Raw genomic sequence first — 17,540 nt, 5'->3', positions numbered from 1 at the left:
ATATAAAAAACGGGATTGGTAAGAGAACATTACAATGATGTAGCCAACCATATCATTAAAAAAAGTTTAAAAATGATACGATTTATTGAGTGGAAATTTGTGCTGAGTGTGTGTTAGAAAATAACATCCAATGTGTTTATTTTACTTGGATTGTTTGATCGATTAAGCGATAGTTTGATTGCTTGATTGATTAGGCCTGGGTGTTATCATGAAGGCGAGAATCTAAACTAACAAGTCGTTTCTTCATGTTCACCATTCCGAAGTTACATATCTACTTCGAGTTCAAAAACACGATAATCGACCAAACGTAGAATTAGGTCTATCATGCCCTGGGCAAATGACGGTAGTAAACTTTCACCCAAAATCAAAGAAAAAAACGTGAGCATTTAAGTAGATAATGAGGTTTCCCACATAATCTGCCGAGTGCGGTATGTTTGAGAGGCGTATTTCTGACATGTTTCACGGATTTTTTACTCATCTTCATAATATTAATGACCGCCATGTGTAAGCCTACAATACGTAATTGAATTCTCTTGCTTCTAGTAATAATATTTAGTAATTCCAAAAGGGACGTGGTTAGTAAGTAGGCCTAATAACCGGTATCATGAGTGTCCAAAATGTTATTTACAATAACAAACACACTGTAGCTTAAAACTTCAAAAATCGTTTGTTGATTTTGTTTTTAGCATAGGCACAATTTACATCGTTTCTTAAATTGTTCAGATCTGAAAATTATTGATAACGAAAGTATAAGTACTAGTTCCATACACACTCAAGGGGCGGCCACTTTTCATGGTAAAAATGGCCACCGATACCTACTTCAGGGCGTTTCAGTTTTATCACGGACGCTTGTATCGTACACAGTAGGCCTATATACAATTAGGCCTACGTCACTGGAATATTGTAATGGCCACAGTCGAAAACTATGGTCGATGACTTGTCAGATATTCCGATTAGTGGTCCCAGCTGTAGTTGATATAATCGTTGTATTATTATACACCACGGGAAAACTTAGGAAGATATAATGAGGGAGGACGGGTACGTTTCTTTTTGACAAAACAACTCCAGAAAACTTGCAAATTACAGTGCATAGCCCATTCCCCTCTCCGGTGGCGTATCTAAAAGTCTTGAAGTGGGGGTGCTGAAAGGTGGGGGGGGGGGCTCGATGATCAGCTGAAGAGCGCTAACTCGCAAACTAATGTGATTTTAACTACTTGACAATGTCTTTTGGAGGGGTGTGATCCCCCCCCCCCAAGATACGCCACTGCCCCTCTCCTCATTTGAATAAGAATCTAAATGGTAAAAAACAAAGGATACCATTAAATATTTATTTCTTAAGAGTGGAATTTTCTGTCTTCTAGTGGTGCGATAGCCATAATAATTACTTACCCCTAATATAATTATCAATGTATTATTATTTTTATTGAATATTATTATTATTGCTGTTATTGTTATTATTTTGTATACATCATAATGTGCTGTTAATATTTTTACTGGTATGTACCGGTACAATATTTTGACTTCTGCATCAGGGGCTATACAGTACTTTAAAGGAAGTTGGGCATTGCAAAACTACTTACTTAGTCTCCCCCACTCATACCTCGGCGATGTTATGCCTATTCTCTAATATATATTCATACTTGCCAATATTACATTTTGTATGAGGTGGAAATAAACAATCTGATTTACTGATTAATATTACTAACAACGACGACGAGAACTGCGATAATAATATTATTTATCAAAATAAAAAAATCGAAATTAAAAGACTAGATTCGTAATGAGATGAGACTGTAGGCCACTGTATTAAATAAGTCAACAATAACGCTCCAAATCATCACATTTTTTTATTGCTCCTATAATCACAGATATAAGAAATAAAATTAAAAGATAATCAGAGTTAGAAACCCGAGAGCTCCACAATGTTTTGAATTTAAAATAAGACCAGTAAAATAAAATGTCAAACCCATGAGATTGAACTCTGCTTCAGTAATTATTTACCAATATGGATAGATACAAAAACAGGAATATACTCTATTAAGCCATAAAATAAATACTAATAAATAAGCATATACATAAATAAATTAAATATTTCAGAAATGGATATATTGTGAGATGCATGCAAAGTAACCGAAGGAACTTGCACAAATTTGGAAGTTTAAAGTACCCCTACTAAATTAATGTTCTATCAATATACTTTGTCAGTTCAATAGATACTGATCATTCCCATAATAATGCCATGGGAACCGATACACACAATGTTAAAATATCTTCAATTTGTTGTCATTAACTACCATATTATGGTAAGACCTGACAAGAATACAGGCTTATATACTGTACAGCATTATCAGAAACACATAATTTAATCTAGGTGTTTCCAAGTCGGTGCTATAAAACCTCTCAATTCGATTACAGTAAAACATTTAAATATTCATTTAAACTGTCTATTTTATAGGCCTAGTTTACTTAATGTATTTTACTGAATGTTTCGTCATTTTTAATAACTTCATTATCTTTAATATAAACTCTATATGCTCCAAAATTTGTGAACACATTTTTATGTTTTTTTCAAAGTACACTATTTTCATGGACATGGACCATACTTGCAACAAACCTTGAATATATAAATATTTTAAACAATAAAGAATATATTGTATATATATATATGTATGTATATATATATATAATATTCTTTATTGTTTAAAGTTTGTATATAAATACTGTATATATATATTGAAGTATAAGGTTAAGATCATCTGGAGTAGAGTGGTCTATACCGGGGTAGAGCTAAATACAAAACGAAGGCAAAACTTGATTAATTCATATTATTTAATTAATAATATGAAGTAATCAAGTTTTGCTTTTATTTTCTTTATGCCAATATATTATATATAGCCTTATATATATTATACATTATTATTATATGCATTTTTTATTAATCTAGAATAAATTTACCTCTAGGTAGTTTTTTTTTTAACCACAACACCAAATATGACAAAGGGCAGACCTACCATGCATAAACTACATTTTATGTAAAATGGTAATCCGAATCAAACTGATTTCATAAATGGCCCTTTAGGGTTCTTGAATTTTTTTAATTTATTTACTTTGTATTGTATTTAAGTCCCCAGGGAAGAACAATCTTGTGTTGATCTGGTTAAATAAAGTTGAACTGAACTGACTTTCTCTCACCCTATTTGGCTGGTAAATGGTAACCAACTGGCTAAAATCTATATTAAATGTATTTCAGACTAAAAAATTAAACCCTCATGTATTTCGATCTCATTTTTGGGGGAAATGCTAAAAAAAAGCTAACCATAGATTTTAAGAATTTGGTCGGACAGGCTTGGGCAACACATAGGAGGGGAGAAGGGTTTCAATTAAATGTATTTTTGTTTATTGATCAACGTATTAATTTCTGTTTTACTTTATGTATATGTTGATAGTGAAACCATCAACAGTAAATAAATAACCTACATACAGTACTTAGTCACATGACCAATTATTACACTCAGGAGCCATAAAATAATGGTAATTATAAACTCATTAAAACAATGTTGATACAATAAGTCTAAGTCTAAGTCCAATTTTTATCAACCTCGATTAAAATAAAGTTTAAGGTTAAAAGACAGACCTAGAAGGCTTACTCATCATGACTGTCACTTATGAAATAAGTCAAAATTGAAGAACTTATTTTTATCACAAATATTGATAAATATTTTCATCATTACATTTTTGAAGTTAAAAAGGTTGCTAAGAACTATTGATGGATAACTGCAGACAACATATTATAATGTGACATATCTGAAACGGATAGCTGTTCATAAAAATGTCATATTTCAGACGGGTCCATTGCAATGTAGGTGCACTTCTCTCACCCCTAAAAGGTGAATGTCTTTACAGTAGAAGAGGACTGTGATCCAGCTTCAGACAACCTAAAAAAAAGGAAATATAGATTTTAATAATAATAAATAATAATAATAATAATAATATTAATAATAATAATAATAATATTAATAATAATAATAATATTAATAATAATAATATTAATAATAATAATCTTAATAATAATAATCTTAATAATAATAATAATCATAATAATAATAATCATAATAATAATAATAATAATATTAATAATAATAATAATAATATTAATAATAATAATAATAATGTTAATAATAATAATAATAATAATAATGTAGAAGTGGTTCAGCACAGCTGTGCATTTTGCATGTGTCCTGATATACAGCAACAACACTTAAGCATGTGAATCCAATGACCTGGGACAGAAGTGTTCGTATTTGAAAAGGCACGATAGGAATTACTGAATGAATAAATATATAATAACATGTAATTATTTTCAAGCTTTGAGGGCTGTACTAAGTTGATGAGGTACTGTACTGGGTCTGCAAAGAGGTAAACAGATCTGTATTGAAGCATGGGGATGATGTAATGGGTCCATAGAGTAAAGTCTAATGTGTTATTAAACCAGCCATTAACTTTTTACAGGGTAAACTTTTCCAGATGCTGATAAAAATGATGGAACAACAGAAAATACTACAAATCTAATAACAAGAGTATAAAAATAATCCTTTAGGGAAAGACTGCAGCTGGATTATGATTTATTTCTTTTTTCTTTTTTCCTTTTGTATCTTTCTTATCTAAAGCTCTATCTAAACTATCAAATTTAGAATACTTAGAATAATTTCTAAGTTGAATAATTTCTAAGTTGCTCTTATTTTACATGCCAAATTGCTGTTTTCCATTGATTAACAATCTGTAAGTCAAATTGTATCTAAGTCGAACAATATTTCAATGGCATTTTGGATCCAACTTAGGCAAGTTCAACTGTAATAAGAATAATAATGATAATAACATGAAAATAACAATAATAATAATAATAATAACAATAATAATAATAATAATGTTGATAATAATGACAATAACAAAAAAAAAGTTTAAACAATGATCAAGCTGATTAATAATGATTGTTATTCTCAATTTGCACTCCTTTCTAGATTCTCTCTCTTACGATCTTCTGATTACTATCAAGATTTGTTTTCTTTTTTTTCATATTTTTCTCCATGTGTTGTAAAATGCAAAATGCCCTTGAGTTCAAATGAGTTCATCTGACATAATTATCATAACTTGTTGCCATAGAAATCAGACAATACAGAAGAGGTTATTACGAATACAGCAATATCCTGACCTGCTTCATTTGATGGAATTTGGGTTGAGTAAATGCTAGAATAGTAATCACTTATAACAATGGTATACCAGTGCCTGGATAATATTTTTGAGTGCCTAGATGCATGTGCAAAGTACCTGGGGAATCCCATAAGCAAAATCTAGTTCAGCAGCACTTACACACCTGTTTTAACTGCAGTAAAGCAATAAAACTGATAAAAGTTGTTGGTATAACAACATGTTTATAAGTTTTGATTCCAATTAGCGAGTTCAAAGGCAACAGATTTGACAAATTGGGTGTCTGAACAGTTAGGAAATAACAGGCTTTTAAATTGATTGAGGAAATATAAACTTTGCAATCAGAACATCAAACAATCCAGCTGACAACTCTATGACACTAATCTATGCATTCAAGTAGGCTATAAGAGAAAAAGTAATACAGTACTGTATTGTACAAGATAATAAAAACCCCAACATAATAATAACAATGGATTTATTCTATGTAAACACCAAGGATAGCCCACGAAAGTCTAGAAAAAGACTTACGTCCAGTGAGGTCCTTCTGGTGGTGATTGGGCAGTACAACGGGAGACAATCCCTACTCTTTCCTGAAGAGTGTACTGCATTCTTTAATGTGCACATGGGCCATAATACACACAGGAACAACGGCTTGAACGTCTCACCTGTAAGACGGTGCGCTATTGTAACTTGTATTTCAGCCCTCTAGCTGAAACACAAGGAGAGGCAGCGATGGGAATTGAACTAGGGACCTAGAGATCTCCATGGTCCAGCGCACACACAGTGGCTACCACCAGATTATTCGACTGAGCCGACTTTTACACCGAACAAATCCAACCTAATCCAATCCAAAATTCTCCTCCATGTAAAGATTAAAGATTCCCTTTTTATCTTTACTACAGGAAATAGCAAACATCCTTAACTTTTTTTTTCCCCGATTTATGGGGGATGGGGTTTACTGTACATGCACCCATCACACCACCCATATAGTGGCCTAGGCTTAGACATTCCCAATAATGAATGTTGTCCCCTCTTATTTATGCATGTATGAATATGCTTATGCCACTCAAGATTGTCAGAAACATCAATTTTGTACTAAGAAATTTATAATAACTTGAATATAATCTCAATGCCTGCAATGATTTGTAGTCAAACTTGATCACTTACTGTGGTTTTTCATCAGGGTTGAAGTTGCTTTTCAAACCTTGCCAGCACTTAAAGTAGTCTTCATCTACTCTTAGACATGTCTTATTACCCCATTCTGTCAACGCCAGGCTAAGCGAACTCTCAAACATGAATGCCTAATAAAATTAAAAGGATAGGAAATGTGATGAAATACAATGTTTCAAAACAACGTGTATAATAATAATTGGACAAACAAAGGGCATGAAAAACTTTAAAAATTAATTATTAATAATACATCAATTTGATGACAGAATTTCTATATTCTTTCATATACCATAAAATACATATCAATAATTGATTGTAAAAAGTCTATGAATCATTGAAAACAGATTTTTGAAATTATTGATCTGTAACTTCAAAAAGTTTAAATTCTGTACACAAATTTGTGTGATAAGTCCATATAAGGGCATGATGATGTCATAATACACCCAAATATGGGCATATCACAGTTAATTGTCACATACAAGTTGATAATATGAACAAAGCTTAAAAGCAATTTAAAGGTGTTTTTTGATTTTGGGTGGCAGTATTAATATATGTGAAACACCCAAGTACAAGACAGCTAATATTTGCTGGTACTTTTTCAGTATGATGAGTAATAATGGACTGCTTACCATAGTCCCGTCAGCGATTCTTTCAGCTTTCAAATCAGCATTTGACGCTTTCTGAAAGCAGTCAGCATCAGGTCCATGTGGGGTCATCATGCTGTGCAAGGTACCTCCGCCAGGCCGGAATCCCTCCTCCTTCAAAATACATAAAAAACAGTACAAAGAATTAAAACATACTGTTATAAAAAGAAACATTCAAAAGTAAATCCATAGCCTAGACTTCAAGAAATAGTAACAATTGACATTCTCTAAAGAAATCTCACACTAGCCTTTAACAATTTCAATGCTTTATTAATATTAAGTAAAAGAACAGAATATTTTATACTATACTTGTGAAGAATATTTTTAATCTTTTTTAAATTTTATTATAAAATATTAATACAATACACATACATACTTTTGCTTCATATTTGCCTTTGATAAGCCCCATAAATTCACTCATACAATTACCTATCAAAAATATAAATTAATACTTAAGAATTTCAGAAATAACTATTACTGTATTATTATCACGTCATATTCAAATAACAATTAAATTAATTCATTGTTCTTTGGTTGGTTAACTAATACAAATGAAACACTTATTACTTGAATGATACAGTATGTAAAATAATTGTTCCATAGAGAAAATTTTCTAAAATAATTGGTTTTCATTTAATAACTTTAATAATAAAGTATGTTTTGCTAGGCCCATGAAAACCCATGGAAGCCACATTGTAGCACCTTTCGAGCACAAGCATGTATGACATTAAGTTTTGGTATATGGGAATCAAAAGAGTTACAGGAAGTAGCCATGTTTCTGATAAAATGGGTTGGGCTGTTTGTAGCCTACAGTGTACTTTCCCTTTAGACTGAAATATATCATACCAGCAAAAAAATAATGTATAATAAAAAATTATAGCAATGTATGTATGACCTAACCGATTTTGATGGGTAAGCAGAATCGTTCAGGTCCATGACCTGACCAATGAGTAGAGTTAATAACTTGGTGGTTAAGATGTTTGCCTTCTAATCCCAGGGTCCTGCGTTCAATTTCCTGTGCGACAGCATGATTTTTTTCTCACGAACAAAACAACTCAACTCCTTAAGTCTTATTATGAAAATTAGTTATTAAAGCATAACTGGGGTCTGCGGGAGAACACTAGATATCTACTGAACAGGACACCCGGTATATAGAAGAAAATTAGCCAGGTTCACGACCTGACCGATTTTGATTGGTAAGCAGAATCGATCAGGTTCATGACCTAAACAAGACTCAGGAAGAATTCCGTAGATAATTATGTATGCACACTTAAATGTAGTTGGAGCCAAATTGTTAAATTGTGACTTGTAGTGGTTACTTTAAGACTTAAAAAAACTGTATTATATTAATTCAACTTTGTGGTAGATGGTCACATTTACATGCGTTTAACACAAATGTCACAGTTTGGAAACTTTAGTAATAGTAATATATATTGAATCAATTTCATATAACTTACGGTGATAGTACGGCGGTCTAAAGGTGTGCTCTTGTACAGACCATCGTGGTGGAAATATTACAAAATCAGCAATGGCCACACCTGGTTTGGATGATTGACAAGTTAGTACAGTGAAGATTGATGGATCCTAAAGATTGAAATGAAAGGAATTATCCAGAGAGGAAAATGTGTAAGAGGTTTTACATTTATACTACAACAACACCATTGTACTCGGAAGTAAATAAACATGAAATTATGGGACTTGACCTTAATCATTTGCATAGTAACCCCTGTTTGTACTTCCGGGGTAAGCAAATATCAAGTTTATTCTTGTTCTTTTTATGGCTGAAACAGAATGATAATGATAATAATGTTAATGATGACAATGATGATGAAGGTAATGGCAATGTTATAAATTATGAAACATATGTGATGAGCAACTAACATATGACAATGAAGTGACTAATATAAAATATGAAAACAATACAGAAGAAACTTACAGCATGGTCAAATGCCACTACATTTATCACCATAAAATTGTCCAGATCATACTTGTAAGGTGTATAGTTGCCATGCCAAGCCACTACATCAAATGGAGAATGATCCTGTTGAATATATAATACATTTAAATGTGAGTAACGTCCCAATCATCTCTAATTCAAAATTAAAAGTAGACCCCAACAAATCCACTTCAGCGTACATAAAAATAGTGTCATCTCCACTGTGCGGACAGTAGTATTATAAATTAAGAACATGTTGCTTGAGGTTGAAGTAAAGTAGTTAGGGGGAATGTTCGCTATAAAAAAAAATCATAGGGTACATGCACACTATGCTTGTCTACTTGATTCTCGTCACAGTAAGGTGTGATTAATGTTGAAGAATTAAATGTGGTTCAGATTTAACTGTAAATTAGGCACACTCCACAGGGAGTGAAGGAGGTGCTGTGTTTATGTATCCAATGAGCAGGGATAATTTCCTGCACCCTAGAAGAGGTCAATAAGTTGATAGGTCGTTTACAAATACTGGTTTATATTAAGTTGTTGATTAATAAATTACATACTTTTAAATTAAATATTGATTAATTTAGTTCATAATTCATTTAATTCGTAATTGGACTTTAGAACAAGAAAGGACCACATAAGTTATTGATATACACAATGCATCTAAGTAAAAACACTGATATATATATCTTACAGATTTTTTAACTGAGTTTCAATTATTAAATTTTACAAGCTGTTATATTCAGTGTTTTTTGAAAGACACATTACCTGCTCGGCTACAAACATTCTTCCTTGGAACTTGTTGATAATCGTGTAGTTACACATCCTCTCCTCATAGCAAGCAACAGGTGTCAAGAAATCACGAGGATTAGCCAGACCATTTGCACCTTTGAAGATAAATTAACAGGTCTGCAAACATCATGAACCAGTATAAAAAAAAACGAAAAAAGATGCACAGTATTTTACAGACTAACATCAAATTAGCTCTAGCTCACATTCACACAGTGAATTTCTTCAGGATGCTATGTGACCTCTTTCAGAAAAGTGCTACTGAGTCACAAATTTAGTAAAAAAGTACACTTTCATGGGTGTATAGCACTTGGCCTCATAGCTCAGTTTGTAGAGAATCCGCATGGCAATTGGAAGGTCTTGGGTTCCAATCCCATTGGGGACATACGTTTATCTCAATATTTATTATTTCTTATTGAGGAAATTCAATGGAGTACAGTATACCAGCTTAGGCTTTGGACCAAAACTAATGCATTCTGTAGACTTAGATCATATTTTTAGAATTTTTGAATTATATATGTATTGTATTAATATTATCATTGACATCATTATTACTAAGCATATTATTCTACTATTGTCCTAAATTTAAAGAAAATCAGAATTGAACATGAAAACATACCAATTGGTCCAAGATCCGGGAGAGCAAAGTGACCATTGTACACTTCCAATATATAGCCTCTAGAGGGCTCACTCACTTGAACAGAGAACCTCATGCCCTGCTGGATGACAAAGATCTCATTTGGTTTAACTTGCATTTTTCCGAATTCAGTGAGTACCAACAGAGTGCCTTGTTGAGGAACTACCAATGGGAAAAGGAAAAAAGAAAAAAAATGAGTTTAGAATATAAAGTGCATTGTTATAAAAGATGCTGAAATAATAGAAATTATATACTTGAAAAAGAGATATGGATAGGATTGGATTTCTTCAGTGTGATGTACACCGAAGACTTGTATCCAGTGGGGTCCTTCTGGTGGTGAATTGGGCAGTACACCGGGAGACAATCCCCTACTCTTTTCCGAAGAGTGTACTGTGTATTTTAACAATGCACATGGACCATTTTGCACACAAGACCAACCGTTTAAATGTCTCATCCGAAAGACGGTGCATTTTTTAAACTTGTACAGTATTTCAGCCCTCCAGCTGAAACACAAGGAAAAAAGTGATGGGAATTGAACCGGGGACCTAGATATCTCCTCGGTTCAGCGCACACAGACTGGCTACCACCAGTTTATCCAACTGAGCTAACTGCTCTCTGGAAAGTGATTTTATTTTCAGCAAGAGAAGAATCTTAATTGAGGAGCTTTTAAAGGTTGTGGAATTTTTCTGTAAAAGCTGAAGAGCATACAATAATGCACAAGATTTCATATTGGAAAAAAAAATGTTTAATATAAATGAGTAATAAAAATATAGTAAAAATAATCAATTGTAAGATTAGTAGTTATACTGATATTAAGTCAATAAACAAGATTTCTCACCAGTAGTTTAATATTACAATGACTATAATAATAATAAAAATAAATTTATATGAAATTTATCTCTTGTGACTCACCAATCAAGAAATCTCCATCAGAGCTGTACATACACCTGGGAATTTAAACATTTGTCACAGTAATTATCACTTGCTATATTAGTTTGACATTTATATAGCACATAGTCCGACGCCAGATTTGCATTTCAATTGTTAAACTTTAACAAGCAAGAACAGAATAGGTGAACAAGCACCTCTGCAGGGAAAAAAACATCAGAATATAACAATTCAACATCAGAATATAACAATTATTAATCATTCTACATTTATTCTTACTTGTCCTTCATCGATGCATTACAGGCATATATATGAATTGACAATCCATTTCTTGTCCTAGAATCTCCAGCACCACACAAAGTATTCAATCCCTACAATGACCAAAAAAAGTTGATATTATAACAATAAAGAGTGACAATGAAAATGTGATCACGTTGATCCTGACAAATCTCCATTTAAATATCAGTAACTAGTTTTTACTACATTATTAGAATTAATAATTAATAACAACAAACACAGAAGCAACCATAACAGCAAACACTACAGTATATTTTTTTAGGCTTGCCTTCTCCCAAACCAGCCTACATTCACTAAATATTAAACTGAGTAATTAGCGTAAGAATGTGGCAGTATTGTATACTTTAGTACAGAGAAGTTGTAATACTTTCACTCAAATCTTTGGCTTTAGTAAGTCGATTGCAGTAAATGACTCATCATTTTAAAGCTTATAATGTGGAGAATAAGAATATATTTAAAAAGTTAATTTTTATTTCTTGGTAACTGATGCAGGTTTTGGGATGTCAAGGTTCATTTATGATTCTCTTAACTAGTGAAGACATTTTTTTTTCTTTTTCGGAAAGCGATTAACTTAAATACTGTCAGCATTTCAAAGTATTTGAGGCTGAAAGGAAAAAATATATCTTAATTTCTTAAACATGTTTTTGAAGATAACTTTAAGCGTACCTGTGAAAAATCCACTTCTCCTTTAGAAGCATCAGGAATTGTGAATGGATGCCAACGAAGCTGACAAAGAGAAAAGAAATAATTGTTTTCCCTTACAAAATGATATATCTCAAAGGTCATTCAGAATTAGATGGGGATACAAAAGAACTATGGTAAAACTGTGTCACTTTATATGATAGGAGATAAACAAATTAATTAACGTTTTTGCAAGGATGATGATTCTGTTGATAATGACACATAAATGATGATGTTGATGAAAATGAAGATGACGACAACAATGACAATGATGAGGATTTTAGTGATGATTAAAATGAATGGGTAATGATGGTAATGAAAATTTAGAAATTAAATTGACTGTGGTGCAGCCAGTAGTATTTTTTTCATTTGTGTAATGCATCTATATATTGTTTCAGTGTTAACCAAGCTTTAGAATGATTATGATATTGATGATTAAATTGTTGTTGATGATGATAATTCCGCAGATAAAGATCATTACAAAATTCTCACCTGGTTTGGATCCGGTGGCCAGGAGTTCCAATCATCTCTCATGTTTCCATTTTCCAAAGATTTGAATGCAGAATGGACGGCAGAAGGACGGATTCGATACAACCAAGAGCGTCTGTTGTGCACACGAGGGGCAGTGAATGCCGTCCCTGACAGCTGTTCAGCATAAAGTCCATACGGGCACTTCTGAGGGTTGTTCTATAAGTAATGATAACAAAAAATAATTTAATATTTTAACTACCATAATCAATAATTATAATTTTATATTTCTGATAAGAAGAAATTCTCCATTTGTCATATATTGTGTGCTTAAGTGTACACTTATAGTATTTGTATTTACAAGCATGGTGTTCTTCAAATTTAAAAAAATTTGAAATTCAGCCTGGGTCATTGGGACAGTACACTTAAGAGAGTCCAAGGTGAGTTGAGCCCCTATATTATATATTGCATTCATTAATATTATAATTATATCAAATATACAGTAAGCTCATAAAAAAGCCAGAGTTTTTACAATAATGATTTAGTATGTCAATTTCTGGTTTAAAAAAAAAATTTTTTTCCTGGTGCCTGACAAGGTAGAAAAATCTGAAATCAGATTCAAATCTGAAGAATTTCATGCCTGTTTACTCTTTATTATTTTTGAATTCATTATTTTATTAAATAATATTGTATAAAATATTATGGGCTCTGAGTTTTTAAAATTTAAAGATTGTTGTTGTTTAAGGTTCTTACCTGTCCTTTTGGAAGTGAGCCAGGGCATCGTGGATCCTCAGAAGCAAACTCATTACCAAATCCACTCAGATACTAATAAAAATATATGGGATAAAGGTTTTAATAATTGATTTAAAAGCAAACTATAATGCTTAGGTGATACTGTGTCAACTAACCAAATACTGTAGTACGCATTATTATGTGGTATTGTTTTTGAGTTTCAGTACAGTATGTTGACATCACAAGTACTGTAGTCTTGTCATTTGAATCAAGTTTACTTGTCCACAATATTGCTACACTAAGTATAGCTGGAAAAGCAAAACAAAGTTGCTTCTTTCTATAAAATTATAGCTCTGTTTGATCAATAGACTTGTTGGATGTGGATTGCTGGTACTGTACTATAATGAATTAAAGGTAAATTCTCTTCTCAAAGCCGGATTTACAATACCGGTATATGCAGTCTATAGCAATAACACCAACTTAATTACTGTACATGTAAATGGCTGCTAAATGTCTACATAATTTATCCGTCCAGTACCAGTAAGTATTTCATAGAAATGAATTAATTATATAAGGAAAAAATTAATAAATTTGTAAAAAGTAAGCATGTTTATACATTTTGAATCAACCCTGCACTTATATTGTATCAAATACTTACTAGTAACGGTAAGACAATTGCAAAATTTGTGACTGTTAGCATTATTATGTACATTACAGTATGCATATTAACCACAGATACACTGTCACACAACAATTGATCAGGGGCTACCAAATATTTCTGGTGGTTTGAATCAACATGTAGTATGGTCCACTCATCACGTTGTGTTTTGAGTGGCTAAAAAAATCATGATAGTTTGTGTAGTTACTTACAGAATAGGCTCTGTCTGTATTGAGACATAGTTAAGTTAAAGACTGAAGGAAGTACTAAACAAGGAATATTTCCTATAAAAAATTGCCGCAACATTTTTACCTATTTCAATTTGTTTATACAGGCAATTCCAAATTTATCTTGTGTGAATTTTGTTATGTTATTTAAACTTAAATTAATTCCAAAGGGTATAGCGTGTAACGAGGTTTTTCAATATTGTTTTAATTTCATTTCCGATAAATACCATGAAATTTAAATTACCGTATTTACAATTGTGAATAAATTAATTCAAAAGGGTATTTTTGTTTACTGTCATTTGGTTTTCAGTGCCATAAATTAATTTCAAAAGGTTTAGCCTATAAAGAAATTAGATATTTTAATATTACTTTAGTTTCATTTCCGCTATACCATGACATTTACAGTAGATTACCATACTGATTGCTTCTTTATTTGGATTTTCAAAAATAGGTGCACAGAATTGCAATTACTGCAAAATAAATGGTTTATATTATTATTAAGATTAGGACTAGGCTAGGTCAAAGCCTAACTTTTGGCAAAATCTGTGTGGAAATCAGCCCTTATTAAGTTATTTTGCGAAATGTGCACTTACCTTACCTTAGTGATGGTCACCTTTGTGATATGAAGAGGCAATGAGTTTATAACTTGTGGGGGCTGCCTCTTCTCTTTACATGTGTATGTCTGTCGTAGTATGGTTTAAACATATGTTAAGGCCATTTTGCATCTTGAATTATTTTGCATTGTTGTTGCTACGGCAAACGCATTATATGTGGCTTATAATATACGCGCGTGTTGAGAATGATACAAAAGTATCTGTCAGTTCGGTCTTAAAATTCATCTGTTTCATCGACCCCTAGCCAAGCACACCTTGTAAGTAGGATTAATTGTATGCTATATAAACATAACTTAATTATAACATAAATGTTTAAAAATATCGCTATAGCATGTATTATATAGGCCTTTCATGCCAGTATAGGATATGAAGACCAATGATTAAGTCTTATTAATTGTTATTATGATTACAGTAGTTAACTGTGAGATTACCATTATTTATTATCAAATTGTTATGACATTGGTTTAGCCTAGACGGCATACCGTACGTACGAACGCATTGAGAAAATCAGACTTAATGTTTAATTGGGGTGGAAATAGACAAAACAATGTTGATGGAAGTAGATGTAACAATGTAGTTAGGCAAGGAGTTCCAAGTGTTAATTGTACGAGTTTCAATGAATGGCCACTCTGGTGTGAGGTTGGCCTTTTTCAGATAAGTATGGGTAAAAAATTGAGCAGAATCAAATATAATTCTCATTTCCTCAGATTTCGAAGCCAATTTTTTTCGCGAAGGATATAGCCCATTCCCCGAGCAGGCCTTACTTTACAGTCCAGTCTAAGCACTAGGCCTACCTTTGCTTAGTCTAGGCCCTTGGCTAGCGGCTAGGGACCAATGTCCAGGACTAGGCCCTAGCCTTAAATCCTAGTTTAGTAGCAGCAGGCAGTTGGGTAGGCCTAGTAGCAGGGTGTTATAGGAGGCCTAGGCTAGGTCAAAAAGCACTGATTCGGTAAACTTAGGCTCTAGTTGTAGGTCTAAGCAGTTTATACAATACTAGGCCTATCTTATATTGTATTAACTCGTAGATAATCATATCACTGAAACAATATACTACACCTGCAACTCCGTTTCTTCCATTATTGTTTGTTCTAGCATGGAATCCCTGGACCATAGCATTATTTGCCTACTACGTGTATTGTCCTGACGCGCATGTACTTGTGAAACAATTGTGATTGGTCAATTTTGGGGGTGTGTTAGCCGGCTCTACCGTTATAAAATTAAACTGAGGACTTTTGGTAAAAATGCTGGTATTGTAATAACTCCAATAATGAGGTAAAAACATATTTGGAAAAAAACAACCTTTACACAATGAAATACTATATTTAAATTGCATTTATTAGTATGATATCGTCTATGTTGACCAACTCCTTGGTTGGACTAATAAAACCGTTGGAATTACTTATTTGCCTATATTATACTATTGTATTGAGCTAAAAAAGAAAACTTGAAAAATAAATTCGATTTAAATTACTTATTTTGTATTCCACTTTGTATATCATACTTTCTGTGTTGGATCACCCCTTTCACTTCAATGTCTACGTCAGTAGACCTATCGCATCGATGTTGTTAAAAGAGGAAGCTTCTGAGATTCTTATCACATGATGTCTAATTTTCCTATTTCGATCGGATTCTATAATAGGGACCTATCAGTAATCGCCGGACAGTGTTTGCTATAGTATTTTTATATAATAATTAAAATTCTGTTTATGATTGTTCACTTATTTATTTATTTAATTTCAATATATCGGGTTGCGCACGGGCATAAATTTACTGCGTATGTTCCGTTTAGCCGTGTGTCAGTTGCAAAGCGGGTAATAATTTTTCATAGATTATATATTTTTATTATTAAACCTAAATAATAGTGATGATATTGATATTTTTCAGCTTTATCTTGTTACAGTTAAATCGAAGATCATGCATTTCCCTCTTGAAGAGACAGCACGATCTTCATTTTATCATTAGGCATGATTTTGTGATGGAATTATTGTTTTTTTTTTTTTGTATATGCTGTTTTTATGTTTATTGTAGATATGATATATACCTGTATATTTATATTTTATTGTTTATGAAACCTATCAGTGGCGGTGTTCATCGCTAGTGTCCCGAAAGTGTCATTTTATATAGGGCTTCTACAATAACTCTCATAAATATGTACCCAAGATTGAATAATCCACAAATCGGAAAATCACTTTATGAAATAATTTAAAGACGCAATAAATCTGGTAGATTAAAAAGATCACAGGGCCCTACGAAAATTTATAGGCCTATAATAGTATTTTAATTTTAAATACATATCAATCAATTAGTGTTTTTTCGTTATAATTTTAGTAGAAAGCTAATTACTTATAGAAACTTACAAATATTGTCATTATTCCTTTACTTAAATATTTTTAAAATGTATAATATTCGTGTGGCAGTATACATCGTTTTGATCTAGGTTTTCATACAAATGCATTATTTTTGCGAATAAACATATGACAATGCATATCATACAAATAATTCATTAGGCCTATGTTTACAAAAAGCTTTAAAAGTACTTAGGCCTATTATACAATAAATATGGATATATTGTTACGTAAAAATAAACAACTACC

General features: G+C 32.1%; 1 protein-coding gene across 1 annotated transcript; it reads right to left on the bottom strand.

Moving 5' to 3' along the window:
- Positions 1 to 1,828: 1,828 nt before the first annotated feature.
- On the bottom strand, positions 1,829 to 16,100 carry LOC117120101 (homogentisate 1,2-dioxygenase-like). Its single transcript, XM_033265113.1, has 14 exons — positions 16,003 to 16,100; positions 13,469 to 13,540; positions 12,740 to 12,934; positions 12,233 to 12,292; positions 11,549 to 11,640; positions 11,294 to 11,328; positions 10,364 to 10,543; positions 9,724 to 9,842; positions 8,956 to 9,060; positions 8,477 to 8,603; positions 7,396 to 7,448; positions 7,005 to 7,133; positions 6,373 to 6,506; positions 1,829 to 3,935 (listed from the first exon to the last, which is right to left on the bottom strand). The coding sequence occupies exons 1-14, from the start codon at positions 16,060 to 16,062 to the stop codon at positions 3,881 to 3,883; spliced, it is 1,416 nt and encodes a 471-aa protein (XP_033121004.1). The 5' UTR covers positions 16,063 to 16,100; the 3' UTR covers positions 1,829 to 3,880.
- Positions 16,101 to 17,540: the final 1,440 nt, after the last annotated feature.

Source organism: Anneissia japonica, unplaced genomic scaffold (genome assembly GCF_011630105.1).
Source record: "Anneissia japonica isolate Jap-2015-1 unplaced genomic scaffold, ASM1163010v1 scaffold401_len1656234_cov178, whole genome shotgun sequence".
NCBI lineage: Eukaryota > Metazoa > Echinodermata > Crinoidea > Comatulida > Comatulidae > Anneissia > Anneissia japonica.
The sequence above is the reverse complement of the archived record's forward strand: the minus strand, read 5'-3'. Positions and strand labels throughout refer to the sequence as shown.

Coding starts and splice junctions, on each gene's coding strand:
- LOC117120101 (XM_033265113.1), bottom strand. CDS start 16,062: ATGCTATGGTCCAGGGATTCCATGCTAGAACAAACAATAATGGAAGAA. Junction 11,641..12,232: donor GAGAAGTGGATTTTTCACAG/GTACGCTTAAAG, acceptor TGGTCATTGTAG/GGATTGAATACTTTGTGTGG. Junction 11,329..11,548: donor AATGCATCGATGAAGGACAA/GTAAGAATAAAT, acceptor TTAAATTCCCAG/GTGTATGTACAGCTCTGATG.